General features: G+C 43.0%; 2 protein-coding genes across 6 annotated transcripts in view; both read left to right on the top strand.

The window, feature by feature from the left end:
- The first annotated feature begins 1214 nt into the window (after positions 1-1214).
- TCEANC (transcription elongation factor A N-terminal and central domain containing) lies at positions 1215-10437 on the top strand. Of its 4 annotated transcripts, none has more exons than XM_081126145.1 (3): positions 1244-1302; positions 5701-5821; positions 9105-10437. In XM_081126145.1, exon 3 carries the CDS (start codon positions 9113-9115, stop codon positions 10169-10171), a length of 1059 nt encoding a protein of 352 aa, XP_080982271.1. In that variant the 5' UTR covers positions 1244-1302; positions 5701-5821; positions 9105-9112; the 3' UTR covers positions 10172-10437. The 4 variants fall into 4 exon arrangements, with proteins under 4 accessions (XP_080982270.1, XP_080982273.1, XP_080982271.1 ...); XM_081126146.1 differs by lacking the exon at positions 5701-5821 and adding an exon at positions 2695-3069 and having other exon boundaries at positions 1267-1302; positions 9105-10431; XM_081126144.1 differs by lacking the exon at positions 5701-5821 and having other exon boundaries at positions 1215-1302; positions 9105-10431.
- RAB9A (RAB9A, member RAS oncogene family) overlaps positions 1230-23438 on the top strand; it is a 47750-nt gene continuing 25541 nt past the window's right edge. Inside the window, exon 1 of one of the 2 annotated variants that reach the window (XM_081126150.1) lies at positions 1230-1302. The gene's annotated coding sequence lies outside the window, so the exon portion shown is untranslated. Of the gene's footprint in view, positions 1303-21539; positions 21562-23438 lie in introns of those variants that run through there. The other variant, XM_081126152.1, reaches the window with a different exon arrangement.

Here is a 23438-nt window from a genome sequence, read left to right as displayed (position 1 = left end):
TTTTATATTAGTTTAGAATGCATTTTAATAACCTAAAAAATAAGATGACTTCTTTATACAGTGGCACCTCAGTTTTCGAACGTCTCCGTTGACGACCATTTCAGGTTATGAGCCCCGTAAACCCAGAAGGCGATGCTTCGGTTTTCGAACCCGCCTCGGAAGTCGAACAGGCCCCGCGGCTCCAGCTGAGGGCAGGATCCTGAGGCCCAGCTTTTGGCTGTGGACCCCTCGTTTTTCGAATGTTTCTGAACCCGAACGGTCTTCCGGACGGATTACATTTGAAAACCGAGGTCCCACTGTACCTGAAAGTAATTGCAAAAGCTGCGGGCTTTGCTCAGCCCTCCAACTCCATCCAGTCCTGCAGGAGCCGCTGGGCGGGGGAGAGAGCCCACAGAGCTCGTTTGGAGGCAATGGTGGGGAAAAATGTCTCTTATTACATCCACTCTACAGAGCCCGGCCTGTTCAATGTATAGGTGTTTCACTTCGTTCTTGTGATAGAGACAATCTTATAGCAATAAATGTTAGAAACTAAAGCCTCTTAGGTTACATCCCAAATGGGCCAGCAATGTTGCAACAGTTTTTAAAACTGAGTCACTGCTGGGTATTTTTTTTTTAGTCTTAGCCTTGGTCTTGTCTTCCCTGCCCCTAGGTAAGGTTTATTACTCTTCCTGCAGCATCCGATCCAGAGCAAAGCCCTGCTTCCTTGAACTGGGAGGGGGTCCGCAAAGAAGGCTGCCACATTCTAGTCCTCCCATCGCTTTGGCTTTATTGGACCCTTGCAGGGGAAGATGGGCACAGGTGATTTGTGCGGGATGCACACGGCTACTTGGTGAAGGCCTACTGCTTTCACGCCAACTGATGCGTGCTAAGGGTGCAATCAACACTTGCGGGATTAATCACTGCGTTAAATAGATCGTGAACATTTTGTCCAAAGCTCTGCCAGTATTTAGCTGAGCGCTGCCTTGACTGGAAGCAGGAATGGTACGTTTAGAGCAGTTCCGCAAACACTGCTGCTCAGAAACAAGAGCCCGCGGAGTTCCCTCGATTCGCGCCGGGCGCTGGTCTGCCGGCCCCGGGCTGACCTCTTCCCGCGCGCTGCCGCCCGCGGCCCCACCGCCGCCGAGCGCTGAGCGCAGAGCGCCGTGCGCAGGCGCGTTCCCTAGCGCATGCGCCGAGCCCAGGCCCGTTCTTCGGCCCGCGCGCCTCGGTTGGCTGAGCCTTCGTAGTCCCGCCCTCGGAACCGCGCGTCCTCTCCGGGCCCGGAGGCCGCCGAGGGCCCTCCGACTTCCCCGGCGCTTCTAGGTGAGCCACGCCCCGGGTTCGCCTGGGCTTCCGCCCGGCCCCGCTCGCGGAGGGTCCCCGCGCGCCCTGGGCGGGGCAGACGCGGGCGTTCCCGCGTCCCTTCCTGCCCTTCGGCCGCGGTCGCGGGGGTGGGCGGGTCCCTAGGGCCGCCGCTGCTTGTGTGCTGGGCGCCAGGCTGTCACCCCGGGACGGTTGGCAGCAGGCTTTCCTTGTCACTCCACCCCAGCCACTGGAACCCGGGCCTGGGCCCGGGCCCGAGCGGGCCCTTGGGCTGCACCTTGTGCTAGAGGTCATCTTAAAGTGAGAGGGCCCTAGCTCAGGACTGAGGGACAGTTTGGAAACGCGACGCCCCTACCGGCATTTGGATTTGTCTCCTAGAGGAAGGGGCTCCCTGTGTAGCTGGGTTAGATCCTAGAGCGATCTAATAATCTAAACAGATCTAGGTCACTGCTGATTGGTTGCCAGCTTTTGGAAATTTTCCTTTGAGCTTTCCTCTCCTTGGGGTTTAGGCCAGATCGTGTGCACCTTGCCCATACTGTAGTATTAGTTAATAATTACAAGCTTTTATATGCACTCAGTCAACATACTTAGGGCGTACTCTTGCTGGCACTGTATAAACTCTATTTTTGATATGTATTCAGAAGCTAGGGTTACAAGTGTGTATCTGAGTATTATCTATATTAGCATATGCTCTAGAACTGTGTTGTCCAATATGGTAGCCACTAGCTACATAAGGCTAGTGAGTACTTGAAATGTGCCTAGACCGAATTGAGTTGTGCAGTAAGTATAAAACAGCGAAATTTTTGAGAATTAGTATGAAAAAATATAAAGTATCTCAATAATTTTTTATATCACATGTTGAAATGGCAGTATTTTGGATACACTGGGTTAAATAAAATGTATTATTAATTTCACTTGTTTGTTTTTTAAGGCCGCTACTAGACAATTTAAAATTCTACCCGTGGCTTGCATTATGTTTCTATTGGACAGCAATGCTCTAGAAAGGGATCAGCAAACTATGACCTGCGGCCGAATCCAGCCTGCCTGTCTTTGAAAAAAGACTTAGAGCAAAGCCATACCCAGTCATTTAGGTTTTGTCAATGGTTGCTCTTCCTACTACAAGAGCAGCAGAACTGAGTAGTACATACAGAGATCGGATGGCTTGCAAAGCCTAAAACAGTTATTATTTGGCCTTTTAAAGAAAAAGTTTGCCAACCCCCTGCTCTGGAACAATGCCTGGTATGGCAGATATATGTAAACCCTTTAATGGTAGTCCTGTGTAATTGTCAGTCAGGCTTGCTGTGTGATGGGTGTCATTCTAAGGACTTTATGAGGACTGTCTAGTTCAGTTCTCGTATTAATCCCAGGATGTCGGATCTCCCCTGTTTGCAGATGAGGACCCTGAAGTGCAGAGGGGTCATGAAGCTTGCCCAGTGTGCTCAGCACCCCTCACTTCTGGGAACTGTACCTTCTTGACCATCTTTATCCCCAAATCGCTTGACTCCTGGAGCCCACTTGATTGGCTCACAGTAGACACCATGCTGCTGCTTTTTTGAACTAGAATTTCTGTTCATGACTTTTTGGGATTGAGATGAGATTGGCCTCTTCTGGAAGAAGCTAAGGGGGCCCTGAGCTTGGGTGCTGTGGGTGCAAGCAAGGTGATCTGTAGGGAAAATAATGAAGCTCACAAGCAGGGAGGAGAGAGCATCCTGAATGTAACAAAAAGTATTTGTTGAGGGATAGTGAGCACTGGCCAGGTGTTTCCAGGTGTGTATCAGTGAATGAAACAAACAGCATTCTTATGGTCTTGTGGGGAAGACTGACAATAAGAAAACTGATTTCGACCATGAAAAAACAATATGCAAATAGTTGATGTTTTTAACAGGTTTCCTCCTCTGTAAGGTGGAGATAAGCCTGTGTTGGTTATTGTGAGGATTGAGGTGACATGAGTGTGTATGGCATGTAGAGTTGCTCAATAAATATACATTGCCTTCTGCTGTTAAGAGGTACGTGAAGGAATGAATATGGGGAATTGGAAGCATCATGACACTTAAAACATGGCAGTCACCACTTGTAATTTGTAGAGAAGGTTCCCAGATTGGTTGTGCACAGCAAGTGTTTTTAATATTTCCTGATTTAATAGGGCTCATCTAGCAAAATTGCAGTCAGAGAGGTTCAGTGCATTCAGTCCAGGAGCAGGACAGGAGCTGTCTTCGGGCTGATAGCAGCGTCCCTGGGATGGTCCTGCTGCGGGAAGGGAGTTGTGCCTGTGCAGTGGTGGCAGCCCTGGTTTAAGTGAGAATCCCCCGGAGAGCTGAAAAAATACGCAGGCCTACCTTCAGAGATTCTAATTCATTCTGATATCATTCCATCAAACAAGGGCCTGCCATTGTTTGTTTTGTTTTTGCTACTTAATTTCTCCAGATAGTTCAGATTTTCAGTGAGGATTGAGAACCACTCATGGTGAGAGATAGGCCATGCTCAGGGAGCTATTGGAGCAAAGGCCCAGAGCTGTGAAGTGAGCAGTGTGTGCCGGTGGTTCAGCTGAGGCACTGAGGAGGCTGGAAGGGGGTTTTTATTACCTGGCCAAGGAGCTTAGCTTCATCCTGAAAGCAGAAGGGAACCCCTGAAGGGCTCTAAACAGGAAAATGAGGGAATATCTTGCTAAGATCTTTACTAGAGGATGAACCTTCTAACAAAGTGCCATGAAGGTGAGGAAGCAATTGGAGCTGGCCAGATGGTGGCAAGCCCAGATTCAGTTTCAGTATTCCTGCTATGTGTCCCCTAGTGGATAGTGTCTATCCTTGTGGAGTGTAATTGGCTGTTTTTTTGTCTGTATTCCGTCCACTGGGCTGGCAGCTTCTTCAAGGCAAAGAATCTCTCTTTAGGCTCAGCATCTATCATGTACTAGATGCACAATAAATATTTACTGAATGAACTATGTAGTACTTTAAACTGGACACACCACTTACTTTGTCTTTTTATGGCAGTTCTCAAAATTTTGTATCCCAGTTGCTTCCACACTGTACCCTCCTAGGGTAATAAGTACTCTATATTCACATGATTGTCCCATAGGGGAAATAGAAAGTTTGACAGGATTTAAATGCTGTTAAAAATATGGAAGAGAATTATAAAACAGTATAGCAGATCCTTAAAATATTAAAAATAGAATTACCATATGATCCAGCAATCCCACTTTGGGTATACACCCAAAAGAATTGAAAGCAGAGCCTCAAAGAGGTATTTGTACCCCCCTGTAATAGTATCTCTATTCACAAAATCCAAAAGGTGGAAGCAACCCAAGTGTCCAATAACAGATGAATGGATAAGCAAAATGTGGTTTCTTCATTCAACGGAATATTATTCAGCCTTAAAAGGGAAAGATCCTGACACATGCTTCAATATGGATGAAACTTGATGACATTATGCTAAGTGAAATAAGCCAGTCATAAAAAGATAGATACTGTCTGATTCCCCTTATATGAGGTATCTAAAGTAGTGAAATTCATAGAGATAGGAAGTAGAATGGTGGTTGCCCGGGGCTGCAGGGAATGGGGAGTTGGTGTTTATTTATTTATTTTTTGGTTAATCTTCACCCGAGGATATTTTTCCCATTTATTTTTTATTTTAAAGAGAGTGGGAGGGAGGGGGGATGGGGGGCAGAGAGAGAGAGAAGGAGAGAAACATCGATGTAGTAGAGACACATTGATTGGTTGCCTCCTGCACACATCCTGTCGGAGGCTGGGGATCAAACCTGCAACCTAGGCATGTGCCCTTGACCAGAGGTTGAACCTGTGACCCTTCAGTCCTCGGGCCAACGCTCTAACCACCCTGGCGAGGGTGGGAGGTAGTGTTTAATGAGTACAAAGTTTGTTTTGCAAGATGGGAAAATAAAAGAGTTCTGGAGGTTGGTTACACAACACTGAATGTACTTAACGCTTCTGAATTGTACACTTGAAAAGAGGTAAGATGGTAAATTTCATGGTTTGTGTAGTTTACCACAATTACAAATTGAAAATGAATAAATACAGAGGAGAGGCAAATAGAGGGACATATGGAGTGAAGAGCAAAGTGCTTACACGTGAATGCATTAACTTCTATAGGTTTACATGGTTAAGGAACAGGTTTTGCGGGGATGTCAGGCTGCTGCTCCCGTGGCACTGATGCCCTGAAGCTACATATTAAATTCCCCTTCAGAGTCTCCTTGAGACTCTGACCCATCGTTGAGAAATTCTGACCTGAGTTAAATATTGCCTAATCCCCTTGTGGGCACTGTAGACCTGTCTCTTATTAACTAGCTTGCCAACCTCCAGCGAACTTCAATCCTGATTTCTTTGGTATTAATGCATATAGAATGAGTTTAAAATGCAGGCAGGATGAATATTTCTTCTTTGTTAGGAAACTTTCCAGCGAGTGGGGGAGGGCTTGAGACCTCATCATCATGACATGGCTGCTTGACTTCCCCCAGATCCCAAGATGTCAGGTGGACAATTTTGAGACAAATATCCAGCAATTGAGAGTATGTATTTTTTTTTTCCTGTGCTATCTTGCCTCTTCTTTGTTTACTGAGCCTTTGATTTTTGGGAAGTGGAATCTTAAAGGAAAAAAAAACAATGATCTTGAAGTACTGAATCGATAATTAGAAAAATTGCCTCTTAAGATCCTGAATTGATGGCCCATTGAGTTACTGTTAACTAAAAAACAAGAACTGTCCAGGTTGTCTACATTCTGGTGGTAAAAATGCAAGACTAGGAATCTTTATCATCCTTGAGCTGACCAGCAGGGAAACACCAGGAGGAACCTTATAGTTGTGGCCAAGAGTACTTAATTTTTTAAAGGCACCTAATTCTTATCTTTGGTGGTAAAGTTTGAGAGTCAGGATAGACTTCTGAGGAAATCGTGAATGCTAATCTGAATGCAAAGACACAGGCGATGGAGCACCTTTCCGGTATTGATTCCAGAGGGAAGGTTGATTGATCCATTTACATTGCCATTTTTCAATAGGCACATATCTTAAATGTATATAGAGTTTATTATGAAATTATATTAGATGAATAAGTTTTCTGATTATGAAAAAAATACATAGTAATCATAGTAAATACAAAAAAGAGTAAGAGAACAAACAAAAATCACATAAATTTTACCATTCAGAAAATGCCAGTCTAAAATTTTGTGTATCTATTTTTGACCTTTTCACATGATTTAAAAATTTTTTTTTTTTTAATTGATTTCAGAGAGAGGAAGGGAGAGGAGAAAGAGATAGAAACATCAATGATGAGAATCATTGATCGGCTGCCTCCTGCACGCCCCTCACTGGGGACGGAGCCCGCAACCCAGGCATGTGCGGGGAATCGAATTGTGACCTTCTGGTTCATGGGTCAGTGCTCAACCAGAGCCTCACTGGCTGGGCCTCACATGTGACTTTTAAGTGAAATTTGGTTCAGACTCTATATGTTGTTTTTATTTTTATTTTTTAAAAATTTGTCTTTATTGTTGAAAGTATTACAGATGTCCCCTTTTTTCCCCCATTGATCCCCCTCCACCTCGAACCTGTCCCCTACACTATTGTCCTTCCCCACACTATTGTCTGTGTCCATGGGTTATGCATATATGCATATAACTTCTTTGATTAATCTCTCCCCACTCCCCAACCCCCGCCTTCCCTCTGAGATCCCTCAGTCTGTTTCATGCTTCTATATCTCTGGATCTGTTTTGTTCATCGGTTTATTTTGTTCATTAAATTCACATATGAGTGAGATCATGTAAAACTGAATCAGGAAGAATCAGAAAACCCAAATAGGCCAATAACAACCGATGAAATAGAAGCAGCAATAAAAAAAAACTCCCAGCAAACAAAAGCCCTGGTCCAGACTGCTTCACAGGGGAGCTTTATATATGTTGTTTTTAAATAACAGCTTTATTCAGATATAATTTATATACCATATCATTCCCCTATTTAAAGTGTACACTTTAGTGTACAAGATTAAAAGAGTTCTGGAGGTTGGCTGCACAACACTGAATGTACTGAACATTACTGAACACTTGAAAAGGGTTCAGATGCTTAATTTTAATGGCAAGTGTGGTTTTTAGTGTATTGACAGTTGCACAACTCGTCACCACAATCAACTTGAGATTTTCCACCTCCCCCAAGAGAAACTGTACCCATTAACTCCTTTTCATTCCACACACTGGTGTGCCCCCAGACATAGCTAACCACACTTTCCTCTGTGTCTCTATGGATTTGCCTATTCTGGACATTTCATATAAATAGAATCATACACTATGTGACCTTCTGTGCCTTTAACGGAGCACAGTGTTTTCAAGGCTCATCCATGTTGTAGTGTGTATCAGAATGTCATTTCTTTGTATTGCCAAATAGCATTTCATTGTATGGATATATACTACATTTTGTGTATTCATTCATCGGCTGATAGACATTTGGGTTGTTTCTACTTTTTGTCTATTACTAATGATGCTGCTATGAACATTCATGTAGAAGTTCAACCATTTGGGACCTTTTAGTTTCTTCTCAGTTTGAAGAAAATTCTTACAGATCCTGGCTCCACACCTCTCATTTTCTTAAAGTAAATTTATCGAAGTAGATTTGCTGTCTAAAAGGGCATTACATTTTACAGCACCTGTCAGATGGTTTCTAGGAAGACTGCATTTATTCTGTCTGTAATTGCTTCAGTGTTGTTAGCCTGTGTGTGTTCAGTGATGGATATTTAATACAAAGTGCTGTAAAATGGGAGTCCATGGGTTTTTTTTAAAAGACAGGGCCCCTGCCATCAAGATGCTTGTGTTCACATTTAGACGAGATGGGCAGATCTGGATCCACAGGTATCATGTAGGCAACATTATGTGCATGATGTGGAGAGAAAAATAGACTGGTGGGGTAAAGTAAACATTTGCCTGCCAAAGATGAGATTCATATAGACATAATCATCAAGCAACTTTTTACACCTAAAAGTTAAAAAAAGTTAACAGCCAAACTCTGGCCTAGGGACTAGTTAGTCCAATGTCATAAATCCTCTGGATCGCTTAGTCTAAACCTTTATCCTGTTGTCCAGAAGACTCAGATGTCAGCACAGCGGGGCCATCAGACCTGGCTCTGGCTGCCTCCCAGCCTGTGCTAGCTCATGACTTCTTTAGGTTCCTTGGGACATCTAAACAGCATCCCCGTTTGCCCTGTTTCTCATTCTTTTATATTCAGAAAAGTACCATGGAAAGATTATAAAATCAGCAAGTAGTTCCGTTTTATAGCTGAATATGGGGGACGTTGTCCAGCCTTGCTCGGCCGCACCCTGTTGATGTTGACATTGGCATGATTTCATCACCAGCATGACCACCAAATTCCAAGCACAGGAACTGATGAATCTTGATTTGGGAAGTTCACTGATTTGTAAAATTAGAGGTGGCAAAAGTTATAGCAGATCTTCCAGCAAGCTTCCTTTAAGCAGTGATTCATGTAGAAGCTATTTGCAGTGCTGCTTTTTTTTTTAACTACTGAGAATCAAACTTTATTTAAATTTATCTTTATTGTTGAAAGTATTACAGATGTCCTCTTTTCCCCCAATGACCCCTTATACCCCTCACCTTCCCTACCCCGAGAATCAAACTTTTAAAACTAAACCATGCCACATTGCAGATCCCGTTTTCTAACATGTCACACCCATTTTTTTCACCTACCTCCTTTAGAAAACACTGTGTAGGTAACTGGCAGAAAGTGCCATGCTACTATCAGGAACCTGTGACTGGCAAATGCAAGCCTAAGAAAGTAGAAAACTCTTTTTTCTTTGCAGCTGTGAAAATGTCCGCCAAGGCCCAAATAGCTGCGAGAGCATCCCTTATTGAGCAACTGATGGCTGAAAGGAACTTTGAGGATCTTGGCAACCACCTGATGGAGCTTGAAACTCTGCATGTGACTAAGGAGCACCTCCAGCAGACAGAAGTGGTCAGGGCTGTGTACCGAGTCCTCAAAAACTGCCCCACGGTGGCTCTGAAAAAGAAAGCCAAGTGTTTGCTGTCAGAATGGAAAGCTCTTTATAAGGATCCCCATTTCAAACCAAGGGACAGCCCCAAATTCTTCCCTACGGATGGAAAGGACAAAAATTCAGGACTTTCTTCTGACTCAAGTCAAAATGAGGCATTGGGCAGCTCCAGTTCTGATTCTCTGCTATCGTCCCAAGATGTTTTGGCAAAATCCACTGAAATGATTGTGCCTGCAAATAGCCCTAGTGGAATGGAACCTAAGGAAGAGTATGTCAGGGGTAGTGACCTTAAATCCACTGACAAGAAATCAAGTGAGTTGCTGGATCCTGCAGTGCCTGTGAGAATGAAATGCACAGAGCTTCTTCATGAAGCTTTAACTAGTTCTTCCACAGATCAGTCCAAAGCCGAGTTGTGGCAAAACTTTGCAAGAGAAATTGAAGAGCACATTTTTACCCTTTATTCAAAGAACCTCAAAAAATATAAAACTTGTATCAGAAGCAAAGTTGCCAATCTGAAGAACCCCCAAAATTCTCACTTACAACAAAACTTGCTCTCTGGGACCATGTCACCAAGAGAATTTGCTGAAATGACTGTCATGGAAATGGCAAGCAAGGAACTGAAACAGTTGAGAGCTTCGTACACGGAGTCTGGCATACAGGAGCATTGCCTTCCCCAAGTGACTGAGGGCACAGAGACCAAGAAAATAAAATGCAGACACTGTGAGAAGTTCAATTGCAAGGTCACTGTAATAGCCAGAGGAACACTTTTCCTTCCAGGCTGGGTACAGAATTCAAACCCAGATGAACAAATGATGACCTATGTAATCTGTAATGAATGTGGGGAGCAGTGGTACCATAGCAATTGGGTGTGCTTATAATTGTAAATAAATGTTCTGGCTCTGGCCAGTGTGGCTCAGTTGGTTGGGCATCCTCCTGTGCACCAAAAGGTTGCTGGTTCCATACCCAGTCAGGGTACATGCCCGAGTAGCCAGCTTGATCACTGGTAGGGGGCATGCCTGTAGGCGGCAGCCAATCAATGTTCCACTCTCACATCGATGTTTCTCTCTTTCTCCCTCTCCTTTCCTCTCTCTCTAAAAATCAATGAAAAATATTTTAAAAAATAAATAAATGTTCTGAACAGCAGATAACCAGAGTGATACCTTTTATTTGCATCACCCTTTTATGCTTGTTTTTAAAATCTTATACACACTGTTCTTAAAACAACCCTAAGAAGAAGGAAAGAAAGTCATTTGCTGAAGTTCACACCCACATCACTAAAAGTTGATGGTTTGGCTAGAGAGTGGATGACTGCACTGTACTTTGTGACCACGTAGTACTTTGCTATCCTCAGGGTGGCTGAGAGCAGCTCAGCATAACCTAGGAGCCTGTTAGAAATGCACACTTTCAGGCCCCAAGCTACTGAATCTGAATCTGCATTTTGGCAGAGTTCCCACATGATCCTGTCCAAGTTGCCAGCTATTTTAGCAATAGGCCAGTAGTTCTCAGCAGTGGCTGCGTATTAGAATCATTTAGAGAGCTTTGAAACCCCACTGAGGCTGAGGGCCAACCCTAGAACAATTACATCTGAATCTATGGGCTGCAACCCAGGACTGAACACTTCTTTTTTAATTCCTCGAGTTATTTTGAAATGCCATCCGAGATGAGAACTGCTCATACCTAGGCTCTCACGTGATCCATTTCACAGCTCTAAGAAAAGACTTATTCTGTATACTTTACAGATGATGAAACAGGTCCACAGAAGTGCCGTGACTTGCCCAAGTTACACAACCATGGGTAGCCCAACTCGAACTACTCCCAGATTGTCTTCCTCCACCTTCACTGTCGGGGACTGCCTCAATATTGACTTTTTTTTTTTTTAAATCCTCACCCAAGGACATGTTTCTCATTAATTTTTAAGAGAGAGAGGAAAGGAGAGGGAGGAAGAGAAACATCGGTTCGTTGCCTCCCGTATGTGCCCTGACCAGGGATCGAACCTGCAGCCCCTCGGTGCACAGGATGATGCTCCCACCAGCTGAGCCACACCAGCCAGGGCAGTATTGACTTCTGAGAAATGTGTTCCTGGAGATGTAAGACTAAATGCATAGTGCCTTTAGGCTCTAACATTGGGTAACTAGAGCTTTGTTATTTTTTCCTCTTGTTTCTCACTTTACACGTCTCCCTTAAGCCACAAAAGTTACCCTATAATTAATCCCACACTATTTTGTTTCGAGTCCTTGATTAGTCGAAGGAGTTCTTTTTTTTTCTTTGCAGAGTTCTCCAGGGTATATAAACTCTTCAACTATGACATTTGGTTTCTGATGTTAGGGAGCCTTCATGCTCTCAAGGGCATATTTTAGATCTACAGAGGGCAAAAACCCTCCCAGGCTTTGTACCTGGGAGGCTGCAACTTTGACAAAAGACAGATTAACGAGAGAAAACCAGTTTATTAACACTTGCAGCATGGTACAGGCAGGAGAAACTCAGCGATGAGTAACTCAAAGGGGTGGTTAGAACTTGGCCTATGTGGCATCTTAACAAAGAACAACGAATTTGTAGAGAAGTAACAAGACAAAGGAAAAGGGCTTTGGGCCTTCTAGGGGCAGCAAACCGGGAGAGTAAATATATGGGGGACCTAATGGAAGATAATGGTTATGTAGTCAGGTTTGTTTGTGTAGACTCTTCCCAGTGTCTCCGGTGGTAAGGTTGCTACCTCCTTCCTGGTATGGGATTCATGAGGGGGATTTGTGTCCTGCTTTCAGGGAGCTCATCCCGGGTCTGCTTTTTCTCACTTGCTTTCAGCTCAGAACGATCCTTATGCCAGGATGGCATATCTTGGGGTGACATACTCTGAACCCCTCTAGGTCTGAAGTTCCAAATCTACTTATGTAAAACAGGAATTAATGTGTCAGGGGAAGGCCATTGCTTCAGCCTTTGAATCTACCAACATTTCTCTAATAAATGAATTGAAGAGGAAATGACTTCTTTGAGGCCTTGCAGTGTTTAAGCAATCGGTATAATTGTTTAAACACAACAAGCCTTCTGTGTGGTTACAGCTGATTTTTTTCTCTTTTAAACATTCATAGAATATTAATTGTAATAGTTTTAACAAGCTTACTTCTGAGTTATCTGCAAACCAGATAACCTATACATTTTCACCAGTTCTTTTCTCCTAACTTGCTTAACTTGCTCTGCCACAACCCTGAAGGCCTAAGCACAGGTAAGATTTACCTGCCTCATGATAGAATTCCCCCAAAGGTGCACAAAATGAAAATATCCTTGTCTTTTCAAATGGTTTTGAAGAAATTAGCTTGAAGCCATCAAGTGTGAATTCTATTTTGGTCCCTTTTTTCCCTGAGACTCCCCAGGGCTGCTTATTGTGATGTCACATGTTAGTCTTTTAAAGAGAAACTTGCAAAGTCACCTAAAACTTCAAGTTTCACAAAGTGTGGTTTCATGTGACTTGGAATGATCTTAAAAGCTATTCAGTGGCTATAAAAGAGCATAGTACATGAAACCCAAGTGTGATTAGTTCATGCCACTGTTTGCTTTTTCATTAGGGTTTTTTTTTTGGTATGTGTGTGTTTTGGGGCTTGGGGGTTTTTGCGGGTAGTTTTTATTTATACTGGAATTTTGCAAACAAAATTTGCAGACAAAAACACCTGAAATGGAAATCCCTTTACTCTCCAAGACGTAGAAATCTGGCTAGTCTTCCTCATTTTGTATTAACTGTTAGTGGCTTTTACAACTAGAGTTAGGAAAATAGTAACCTGGGGGTTTTCTTTTAGCCAATGAAGTAGCATTACGTTTTCTAAGCATAGATAATCATTCTTTCACATCCTGTGTCTTATTCCCTAAAAATAAAAGTGTTTTATAAATTGCTTTTGGGGTAAAGGATCTTTCATTTAATTTAAAATAATTTTTACAGGAAAAGGCCCCAAGATGGGAGGGTGCCTGTCAGACAAGGTACAGCAAGGGTCCACTGGGACTGAGGTGTCATGGCAAAGGGAAGGAGGGTGAGCAGTGAAGTCAAAGAGCCATCAGGTTGGTCAAGGCCCTGTTGGTCACCATAAGAACTTTGGAGTTTTTCCCAAGCCTCATGGGAAGCCATGGAAGCTAGGGAGTTGGTAGTGAAAAGATTTGAATGACCTTTAGGAAGGATCCCTCTGGCTGCTGTGGTAATTAGATGGGGAGGGAAGCAAAGACAGATGCAGGGACACCAGTTAAGTGGCCATAGCAATGGTCCAAATTTCATATACAGTGATACCTTGGTTTTCGAACGTCTCCGTTGACCATTTCGGGTTAGGAACGCCGTAAACCCGAAGGCGATGCTTCGGTTTTCGAACTCGCCTCCAAAGTCGAACATGCCCCGCGGCTCCCGCCGAGGGCAGGATCCTGAGGCCCAGCTGTCGGCTGCGGATCCCTCGGTTTCCGAATGTTTCAGACCTCGAACGGTCTTCTGGAACAGATTACATTAAAAAATCAAGGTACCACTGTACCTGGATTCAAACTTGAGTACACAAGACAGCTCTCCCTATATCCTTATGGTTGCCAAAGTCCTTGATGATGGGGTTCAGGACGCGCTACTCCAAATATGGCACCTCAGCATATGGGATATTTTAAGCTGAAGGAATTTGAGAAATGGCAGATCATAGGACCCTCAAGTGAGAGGTGCCCACCCCACACCCAAGGAAAAGACCACTCTCATGTCTATAGATGGAGACGTGCTGAGAGGAACCTGAACAACAGGCCTCGCCAGGTTTCCCTCAGTGTACTACCCTTGGCTCATAACCTTTGCCCTACCACATTTTCTCATGACTTTCCACTCTTCATCAAACCTAGCATAAAAACACTCCGGCTTAACCATTTTGGGGGGGTATTTATTTCCTTATGAAGGCTCCTGTGTCACGTAAAACTTATGTTATAAATGTGAATGCTTTCCTTTTGTTAATTTGTTTTTTGTTAGAGTCCCAGCCAGAAACCTAGATGGATAGAAGAAAAACGATTTTTTCCCTCCCTACATTGGCAATATTGCAAATGGATGTTTCATAAAATACAACCGACCCCAAATTCCCTACCTGTGGCCCAGAATAAAAAATAACAAACAGCACAGAAACTCCACACAGTGCAAGTATAGCCTGGATCCTGGTTGCCATGGTTATGGGGAGTCGCTGTGCACTGGGCACAAACATCAGTTATACCTGAATGCAGAAAGGCTCTCTTCATGGATTTTCCCACATCACTCTCCTTTTGTCCATGTCACTTCTTTTAGATCAAAATTTGGTACAATCACAGCTCTGTCTCTTCCCCAGCCCTTCCTGTGATCAGAGGCTCCTTTCATTCCCTATTTCCATTTCCAAGGACCAGCGAGGAAGCCTGTGGCTGGCAGCGCTCCATTGCCTTTGCAAGGGCCAAGGGCCGGGCCTTCATCTTTTAGGTCAGATTGCTGCTTTGTTATTTATAACCTACCAGTAAATGCAAAATATTTCACTCAAATATTTTTCTCTCCCAGAGGTATTTACTGTAAGGGCCTAGATTATAGAAGGCACCTTCTTGCTTTCAAAAGAGCCCACAATCTGAAGGGAGAACCCATGACGACTTCATATAATCTCATTTGCAATATTGTTTAAAATTAGGTTTCCAGAGATGTCACTGTGTATTACCAGAAAGGCTGTGCAGTAATGACTGCACATTGCTTTACACTTTGCCAGTTGCTGGGGGCAAAGAGATGGCCAAGACACCATCCCAGGCCTCGGGACCCACGGATGCAGGCAAAGCACCAATGTCATGTAGCCAGCAGTCATTTTGCATTTTAAGAGACTGAAGAGGCTGGGGTACAGGGGACCCGGAGAATCAGGGAGGGCTTCACAGAGGCTGTGACCCTTCAGTCAAACCTTGAAGTTAGCTAGGCAGAGGAAGGGCGAGGGATGCTCCATCACCATATTTGCTAGATTCCCGGCACTTTATATACAGCATCTCATTTAATCTTCACAACCATGCTGCCAACATTTGAGAGGTGAGAAAACTAAAGCTGAGAGAGATTGTTGCTTGCCCAAGGGTACACAGAGACAAAGCCAGGAGTAGCATAAAACAGGTGGGGGGTTTCTTTTGCATATCATTTTGCTTCCAGAAATGCCCAGGCTTCCTGTTAATCCCACGCAAGATTCAAGCCATTTTTAAAAAATTGTCGTTTGGTTTTTCAATGGCAGGAGCATGTGGTTTATAGATTCCACCTTGACTGTGTATTCCTCCCTCTGATGGAGACCAGCCACGAACACCTGGCATGGGGTGCCGGCTTTCCCGATACAGGGGAACCTTCCAGAACCTTCTGTGGTATTAATGTGGTTTTATCTGATTTTCTGAAAAGGAAGTGATTTTTAAATTTTAAAATATAAAAACATGGAGCTTTTAAAGTTTTTTGTTGTTGTTAATCCTCACGTGAGGATATTTTTTTCCTTTTTTTTTTTTTTTTAGAGAGTGGAAGGAGGGTGGGGAGGGGTGAGGAGAGAGAGAGAGAGAGAAAAACAATGTGAGAGAGACACATCGATTGGTTGCCTCCCGCACTCGCCCAGATATTGAACCTGCAACCCAGGTATGTGCCCTTGACCGGGAATCGAACCAGAGACCCTTCAGTGCACAGTCTGATTCTCTAACCACTGACCCACATTGGCCAAAGCAAAAACATGTAGCTTTTAAAGGGACATGTGTATGTTTATATTTTTTATGAATTTGAAGACTATAGGTATAAAAATATAGTTTCAAATACCATTTCCTATAAAATATAGTGACCTTTATATCTTCATTCTCTGTATGACCCAGGGAAAATAATTAATACAGATAACAATTATGACAAAATAGCCAAGCTGTTTTGCATCCTGTTAAATTATTGCAAGTGTCCTACAGCAGAGTAAAAAAAAAAAAAGAATTAAAATTAATTTGTTGGACATATTCTTGTTTTTCAAATATAAACAAGGTACAAATAGGAGTAGGTTCCAAGTAGTCATTATTTTTCTAATGATGGCCCATATTTTTAAAAAATCTAAAACAGCTATGGAAATTTTGCTGATCTAATTAATAATCAAGTTAAAATATTGGTTCAAATTTTTCTTATTATTTTTGGAATATGCTCACTTTCAAAATGTATGTAAATATAGACATAAGCAGCTGCTTTTATTTATTTTATTAAAAAAAAATTTTCAGCACCTGGCCAGCATGTCTCAGTGGTTGAGCACTGACCTATGACCCGGGAGATTGAAGTTCAGTTCCGCCGGGTCAGGGCACGTGCCCGGGTTGTGGGCTGGCTCCCGGCAGGGCGCGTGCAGGAAGTAGCCAATCAATGACTCTCATTAATGTTTCTCCCTTCCTCTGTCTGAAATCAGTAAAAATATATTTAAAAAATTTTTTTTTCAATTATAGTTTACATTCAATATTGTTTTGTATTAGTTTCAGGTGTGCAGCACAGTGGTTAGACAATCACATACTTTGCAAAGTGATCCCCTGGTATTTCCAGCACCCACCCGGCTCCATGCATAGTTATTACAATATTACTGACTGTGTTCCCTGTGCTGCGCTTCACATCCCGTGACTATGCTGTAACTTCCAGTCTGTGCTTCTCAGTCCCTTCACCTTTTTCACTCAGTCCCCCACCCCCTCCCCTCGGCAACCAGCAGTCTGTTCTGTGTCTATGAGTCTGTTTCTCTTTTGTTTGTTCATTTATATTGTTCTTTAAATTCTACATATGAGTGAAATCATATGGTATTAGCATAATACCCTCTAGGTCCACCCATGCTGTCACAAATGGTAAGATTTTGTTCTTTTTATGGACGACTAAGATTCCATTGTTTATATATCACAGCTTTTTTATCCACTCATCTATTGATGGGCACTCAGGTTGCTTCCATACCCAGTAGCTGCTTTTAAATCATCAAAATGGCATCATAATTTGCTAAACTCACCTTTGTAGAAGGAAACAAAAAATTAAGACATTTCTGAGGGTGTTGAGTGAGGCCTGAGTCATCTGGCTGGATCCCACCTACCGTGCCTATCTGTCAGTGACTGAAGACAGAGCTGTAAACCAGTTTCCATTTTCTTCCCCCACCCACAGGCTTGTCCCAAACCAGGCCTGTCCGGCCAGTGCTCCTCTGAGCTCTCGCCCATGGCAGGGGGACCACATGCCCTTCTGTCAGGATGAGCTTAAGCGGATGTTCACCGTCTGACAGGAAAGAACTCCCGGGTTGAAGTGGGTGCTGTGTTGGCATCTCTGAGTCCCCCGACTTCCACCTCTGCAGTTTTGTGTTCATGCAATAGATGCACTTTTACCCACCCCTCCCCACCCCCAGCTCTGTGAAATCTCACACATTGCTGAGCCTTTTAGTGGATTTTGATACCATTTAAAAATGAGACGGTGGCTAAAGGGTGTGGGTTGGTGGTATGAAAATGTTCAAAAATTGATTGTGGTGCTGGCTGCACAACTCTGTGAATAAACACCATTGACTCCATCGCTTTGAATGGGTGAACTGTATGGCCTGTAAAGCTATTATGAAAAAATGAAATGAACTGAGAGGGAACTGGAGGCGGGATCTCTATTGGATGTTTATCTCAGTGAGTCATTCTGAATCTGTATAATTCAGTGTCCCACTTTGCTCATACCTGTAATGGAGAAATACGGCAGTCTTCCTCAGAGGGGCCTCCAGGGAGGCACCCCAGCCAGTTCCACTGACGGATAAAGAGGAGTCAGCTGGCATCCAGCAGCCTCTGTCCACGCGGTGTGCTGGGCCCTGGCCTCTGCACTTCTGTATGGAAGGCCCCTTCCTCTTTCAGTCACACATCCAACAGGGCCAAAGCTGCGATCCACGATCATTGCTCCCCATCTCTCTCGGTTTCTTCCCCATTTCTCAAGACACAGATTTGAGCTGCACTGTCAATGATATCAAAACCCCGGAACCTAGAAAATCTTCTAGAATCAATCCAGAGCAGTTGCCACATAGGCCCCTGGTTAGATCTGTACTGCAGATACTGCAGACGAAATCAGCCCCACACTTTCCCTGCTCACGGTGAGACCCTGGGATCAGCAGTATCAGTATCACCTGGGAGCATATTCAGAAACTGGTGCTCCATCCAGACCTATTGAATCTGAATTTCCCTTGTCACAAAGCCCTCAGTGAGTCCTATGCAGGTTCAGGTTTGCAAAATGCTGTCCTGTCCACAGCAATTGGACCTGTGAATTCTGCCTCCCACTTACACCTTTGGATGAAATGCCCAAGTTCCTGGCTAGCACTGCTCTCTCCACTGGTCTCAGTCACAACCGTCTCCACCCTCCACATTGCTAAGTCCAAGGGACAGTTCTCAGCCATGAAACCTATCAGCAGCATTTATACACTTGCTTCCTTCTTGAAAACACTTTTTTCACGTGGCTTGCAGTAGGTTACTGGCCTCCTTGCTGGCCTTTGACTGTGCCAGACACACACCTGCCACAGGACCTTTGCACTGGCTGTTGCTGCTGCCTGGAATGCTCTTATTCCAGACTCCCAATGATTTAACTTACCTCTCTCAAGCCCTAGCTCAGATTCCATCTTGGGCAGTGAGGCTTTCCCTAGCTGGTTACTACGTCCCCAAGTACCCTTTCTGTTTTTTTTTAATAGCGCTTATTCATTATTTAGATACAATGCTTTACTTATTTATATTGCTTATTGTTTGTTTCCCATCCACCCCCTTCAGTAAGTTGTAAGCTCCATAGGGTCAGGGATTTTTGTCTTTTTGGTTCACAGCTTATCCCCAGCCCCTAGAACAGTTCCTAGCACATAGGAAGCCTTCAGCAAAAATTTGTTAAATTAATACACTTAAGAAACCAGAATAGCCGGAAATATGACATTTTGATACATATGTACATTTACGTAAAGGATTAAAAACAAGTTTAGAGGGAGCGATTGTAGTTTTCAACAGGCAAAATAATTTGAGAGTGGAAAGAATGGGGACTTGGAAAAGGGGAAACATGTTTTTCCCAGAATATTTTTGAGCTTTTCTTCTCCGTGTAGATCTCTGAGTGAGCATCAGATATCACATAAAATCTTAGGCCCTATATGCTCAAACGCTAGGGTAAGGATAATTGCCCAGTTGTCTTAGGACCTTTCGCTTTCTCTGCATTGTTTCCCATTTCAGTATTCAATAGCATTTTCACCAGAAAAAAAATAAGGAAATGGAGGTCAAAATAAAATTCTATTTGTTCATTGTTTCATTTGCCAGAAGACCCTCCAAGTACTTAATAAGGAACATAGTTGAAAGAGTCGTTTGGTGATTTCGTTGTTGTTGACTTAATTACCTGTGCATTACAGATTGTACTTGTTTGTATGTTGGTGATTCAGAAGTGGTTCTTTGAAAATAATCGTCCCAAAATTATACATATAAACACTGTTTGAAGTTTATGAGTTTTTTAAAGCTTATGTGCATTTATTTATTTCTGTTACAATTCAGCAGTTTTTAGTGTATTCACAAGGTTGTGTAACCATGGCCGTTATCTACTTTCAGAACACTTTCATCATCCCCAAAAGAAACCTAGTCTCCATTAGCAGCCCCCCCATCCCTTCCTACTGCCAGTTCCTGGCAGCTACTCCTCTCCTTTCTGTCTCTATGGATTTGCCTACTCCAGACATTTCAAATAAATGGAGTCATACCATATGTGGTCTTTGGTGTCTGGCTTCCTTCACATGAGTTGTTTTTTTAAAGCTCAAGAAATAAAACATGTTTTACTAACCAAAGGAACTGTATTGACCTTTATTTAAAGTGCAGCTTTAACTGAATTTACGTAAATAACTTAATGTTTACACCTGTCACAATTACACTCCTTCAGACTTTTATGTCAGTAATTATTTTTGGTTAACCACATGCAAAATTTGACATATTGAATGCAGAAAAGCTCAACTCTTATCGACAAAATAAAGGTCATACGATGTTTTTTCTTTAAGCAAAAGGAAATACAGATATTTCCCCTCGTTTCTTAACTTAATTGGCAAAGATGAGTCCAGTCAAATTTCATCAGTATAATCGCTGCCTTTAGTAAGGACTTATAGTCACTGTTTGGTGAGGACTGAAGTTTGGAATTAGCAACATGTAATCAGTTTTTCCCCTGCATATCTCCTTCCAAACACACATACCCTCTGGCATAAAGTTATTGTGCTTTTGAATTGTATGGCTTGTTGTAAAGCAGTCCCTTCCTCACATAATTCCATTACATCACTTGGCCGGGGGATTTCACACTTAGCTCATCCGATGAATCTTCTGTATTCTATCTCTCCCCTATTTTATCACTGCTTTATATTATTTGTGGACATGGGTCCCCCCCCCCACTTTAATTGTCTGTCAAGATATGTTTGTGTCCCTTAAAGCCCCAAGGTTAACTCGGCATGGTAGATGCTCAATGCAATTTTGTAAAGTCAACTTTTATTTCAAGTGGGAATGAAAGTTCAACATGAGTTCGTGTTTCTGTTCTGTATACTCACCCCACACTGTGGAAGTACCACATCTAACTTTAATAAACTGGATCTAGTGTTACTATTATTTATGTTTCAAGTCCAATCTCCAGAAAAAAAAAAATTTATTCTAAATAAATTTATTTAATTCATGTCATGGAATTTGAAACTTATCAAATTAATAAAACAAAGCACTGGTGGCTCAGTTGGTTGGCGTGTCGACCTGTACACCAAAAAGTTTGTGGGTTCAATTCCCTGTCAGGGCACATACCTAGGTTGCGGGTTCCATCCCTGGTTGGGCGCATGCCGATCGATGTTTCTCTCTCACATCAATGTTTCTCTCTCTCTCTCTCAAATCAATAAAAACATATCCTCGGGTGAGAATTTAAAAAATAAAATAAAATTTAAAAATCTTAAAAAACAACAACAAAGTCCTGAGTCATAAGAGCTTTGTTAGATTGTATTATTGATCAAATATTTGATGCCCTTCCGGTGGTACAATTCTAGAACCCCACAGCACTCAGGTCAGGTTGGCCATGGGACTCGCAGTGCCCCTCCCTTTGGAAGGATTGTACATCACAATGTGGGACTGGCTTTGGCCAATCCCATATGGGTGGAATCATGAATGTCACTTCTTGGTGGAAGCTTTAAGAGCCAGCAGGGGTATTATTTTGATGTCTTTCTCTTGACCAGTGAGACCTGCATATATCAAGTAGGGTTTGCTCCGTGAGTTCGGGTTCACCAACCTGGGCCCAGAGGGAAGATGACATGGAGTGGAACCACAGCTCACCCACATGGACATTAAGGTGAGAAATAAATCTTTGTGTGTTTTTTAAGCCACTGAGATTTGGGGGGGTGGGAGGTGTTTTTAAAAAAATTTTTTTTTGTTGATTTCAGAAAGAAAGGAGAGGGAGAGAGAGAGAGAGAGAAACATCAATGATGAGAGAGAGTCATTGATCGCCTGCCTCCTGCCTGCTGCCTGCTGGGGATCGAGCCTAAAACCCGGGCATGTGCCCCGACCGGGAATTGAATAGTGACCTCCTGGTTCATAGGTTGACGCTCAACCACTGAGACATGCCAGCCAGGCTGATTTTTTTTTTTAACCACAGCATGGCTTAGCCTAAGCTGACTGATTATATGAAGTATTGAGAGGTATAATGCCATTGCCTGCACTTACATTATGAATCACAGGAAGCTTGCGCTAGATAATCTATAACATACATTCTAACTTTGTACCATTCAGAGTTTGTAGTTGCAAATAAAGACATCAGCTCCTTCTGACTTAGAAAAGGGATTTCTTGGGGAGATAATGGGTAGCCATTAGGGGCAAGGCTGGAGCGTTGAGTTTGTTCAGTGGTGGGAACAACCAGAACATGACTGGCCTGACTAAGATGCTGTCACTGCTACGTACTAAATACTGCCACAGGCCTCGCCACCACTGGCACCGTCCGTGGTCACTAGCTACCAGAGGCTACCACCACCCATGCTAGAATGAACTCTGAGCTGTTCCAGCATCTCTGTGTTGCTTGCTCAAGACTCAGATCTTCAAAGAGTATCTAATTGGCCAGCCTTGGGTCCCATACCTGTATCCTTGCTGCCAGGCTTCTGGAAGAGCCCAGATATCAAAATATCTGGCCTTTGAGGCTTTTATAGTGAAAAGACTCACAAAATAGTTGGTTCCCTAACTGTCAGAGGGGCCTTCAGAGGCTAAGCAAAACCCCCCACTCCCCAAAAGACAACCCCCCAAACTCTTAGAAGAAAACTTTACAACTCCTAATCTGTATTTCTTACTAAGTCCTGCTTCCCTTTATGGGGAGATAACGAGCAGTGTTAAATGATCACATCCTAATTGAAAATTTATGAGATAAAGGGACATATTCGAATCTAGAATTTTCTGTGATGGTGGAAATATTCTATATCTACACCATCCAGTGGAGTAACCACATGTGGCTACTGAGCACTGGAAATTAGGCTAATATGATTCAGGAACTGAATCCTGAATGCTATTTAATTTTAATTGATTTATATTTCAATTTAAGTAAGCACATGTAGCTAGTAACTACATTAGACAGCACAGTTCTAGTCTTTTCAGGCACCACACCTAATTTTCCCTGCAAAGGTCTTCACATTTTTTGTGTTAGATTTGTTGCTAAATATTTTATAATTTTGTTATTGAAATTGCTATATTTTTATTTATATTTCCTGTGTACGTTGGTTGTAACTTATCTTTGTTAACCATTTTTTTAAATCTATCCACTGCCTTAGTCCATTTGGGCTGCTATAGCAAAATACCATAAACTGGGGGGCTTATAAACAACAGAAATTTATTTCTCACTATTCTGGATGCTGGAAGTCTAAGATCTGGGTGCCAGCAGATTCGGTGTCTGCTGAGAGCCCACTTCCAGGTTCATAAATGACCCGCTTTTAGCTTTGTCCTCAGGTGGTGGGAGGAGTGAGGGAGCTCTGTGAGGTTTACTTCATAAGGCACTAACCCTATCATGAAGGCCCCACCCTCGTGACCCAATCACCCCCAAGGCTCCCACCTCCTGATACCATCACACTGGGGGTAGGATTTCAACACTGGAATTTGGTGGGGAAAACAGTCTACAGCAAGCCACCTTGTTAAACTTTTAAAATTAGTTTTCTATAGAGTCCTTTGGATTTCCAAGCACATCGTCTGTGT

This window comes from Miniopterus schreibersii, assembly GCF_964146895.1.
Source record: "Miniopterus schreibersii genome assembly, chromosome: X".
NCBI classification, from domain to species: domain Eukaryota; kingdom Metazoa; phylum Chordata; class Mammalia; order Chiroptera; family Miniopteridae; genus Miniopterus; species Miniopterus schreibersii.
Note: the sequence above shows the minus strand (reverse complement) of the source record. Positions and strands in the feature narration are given on the sequence as shown.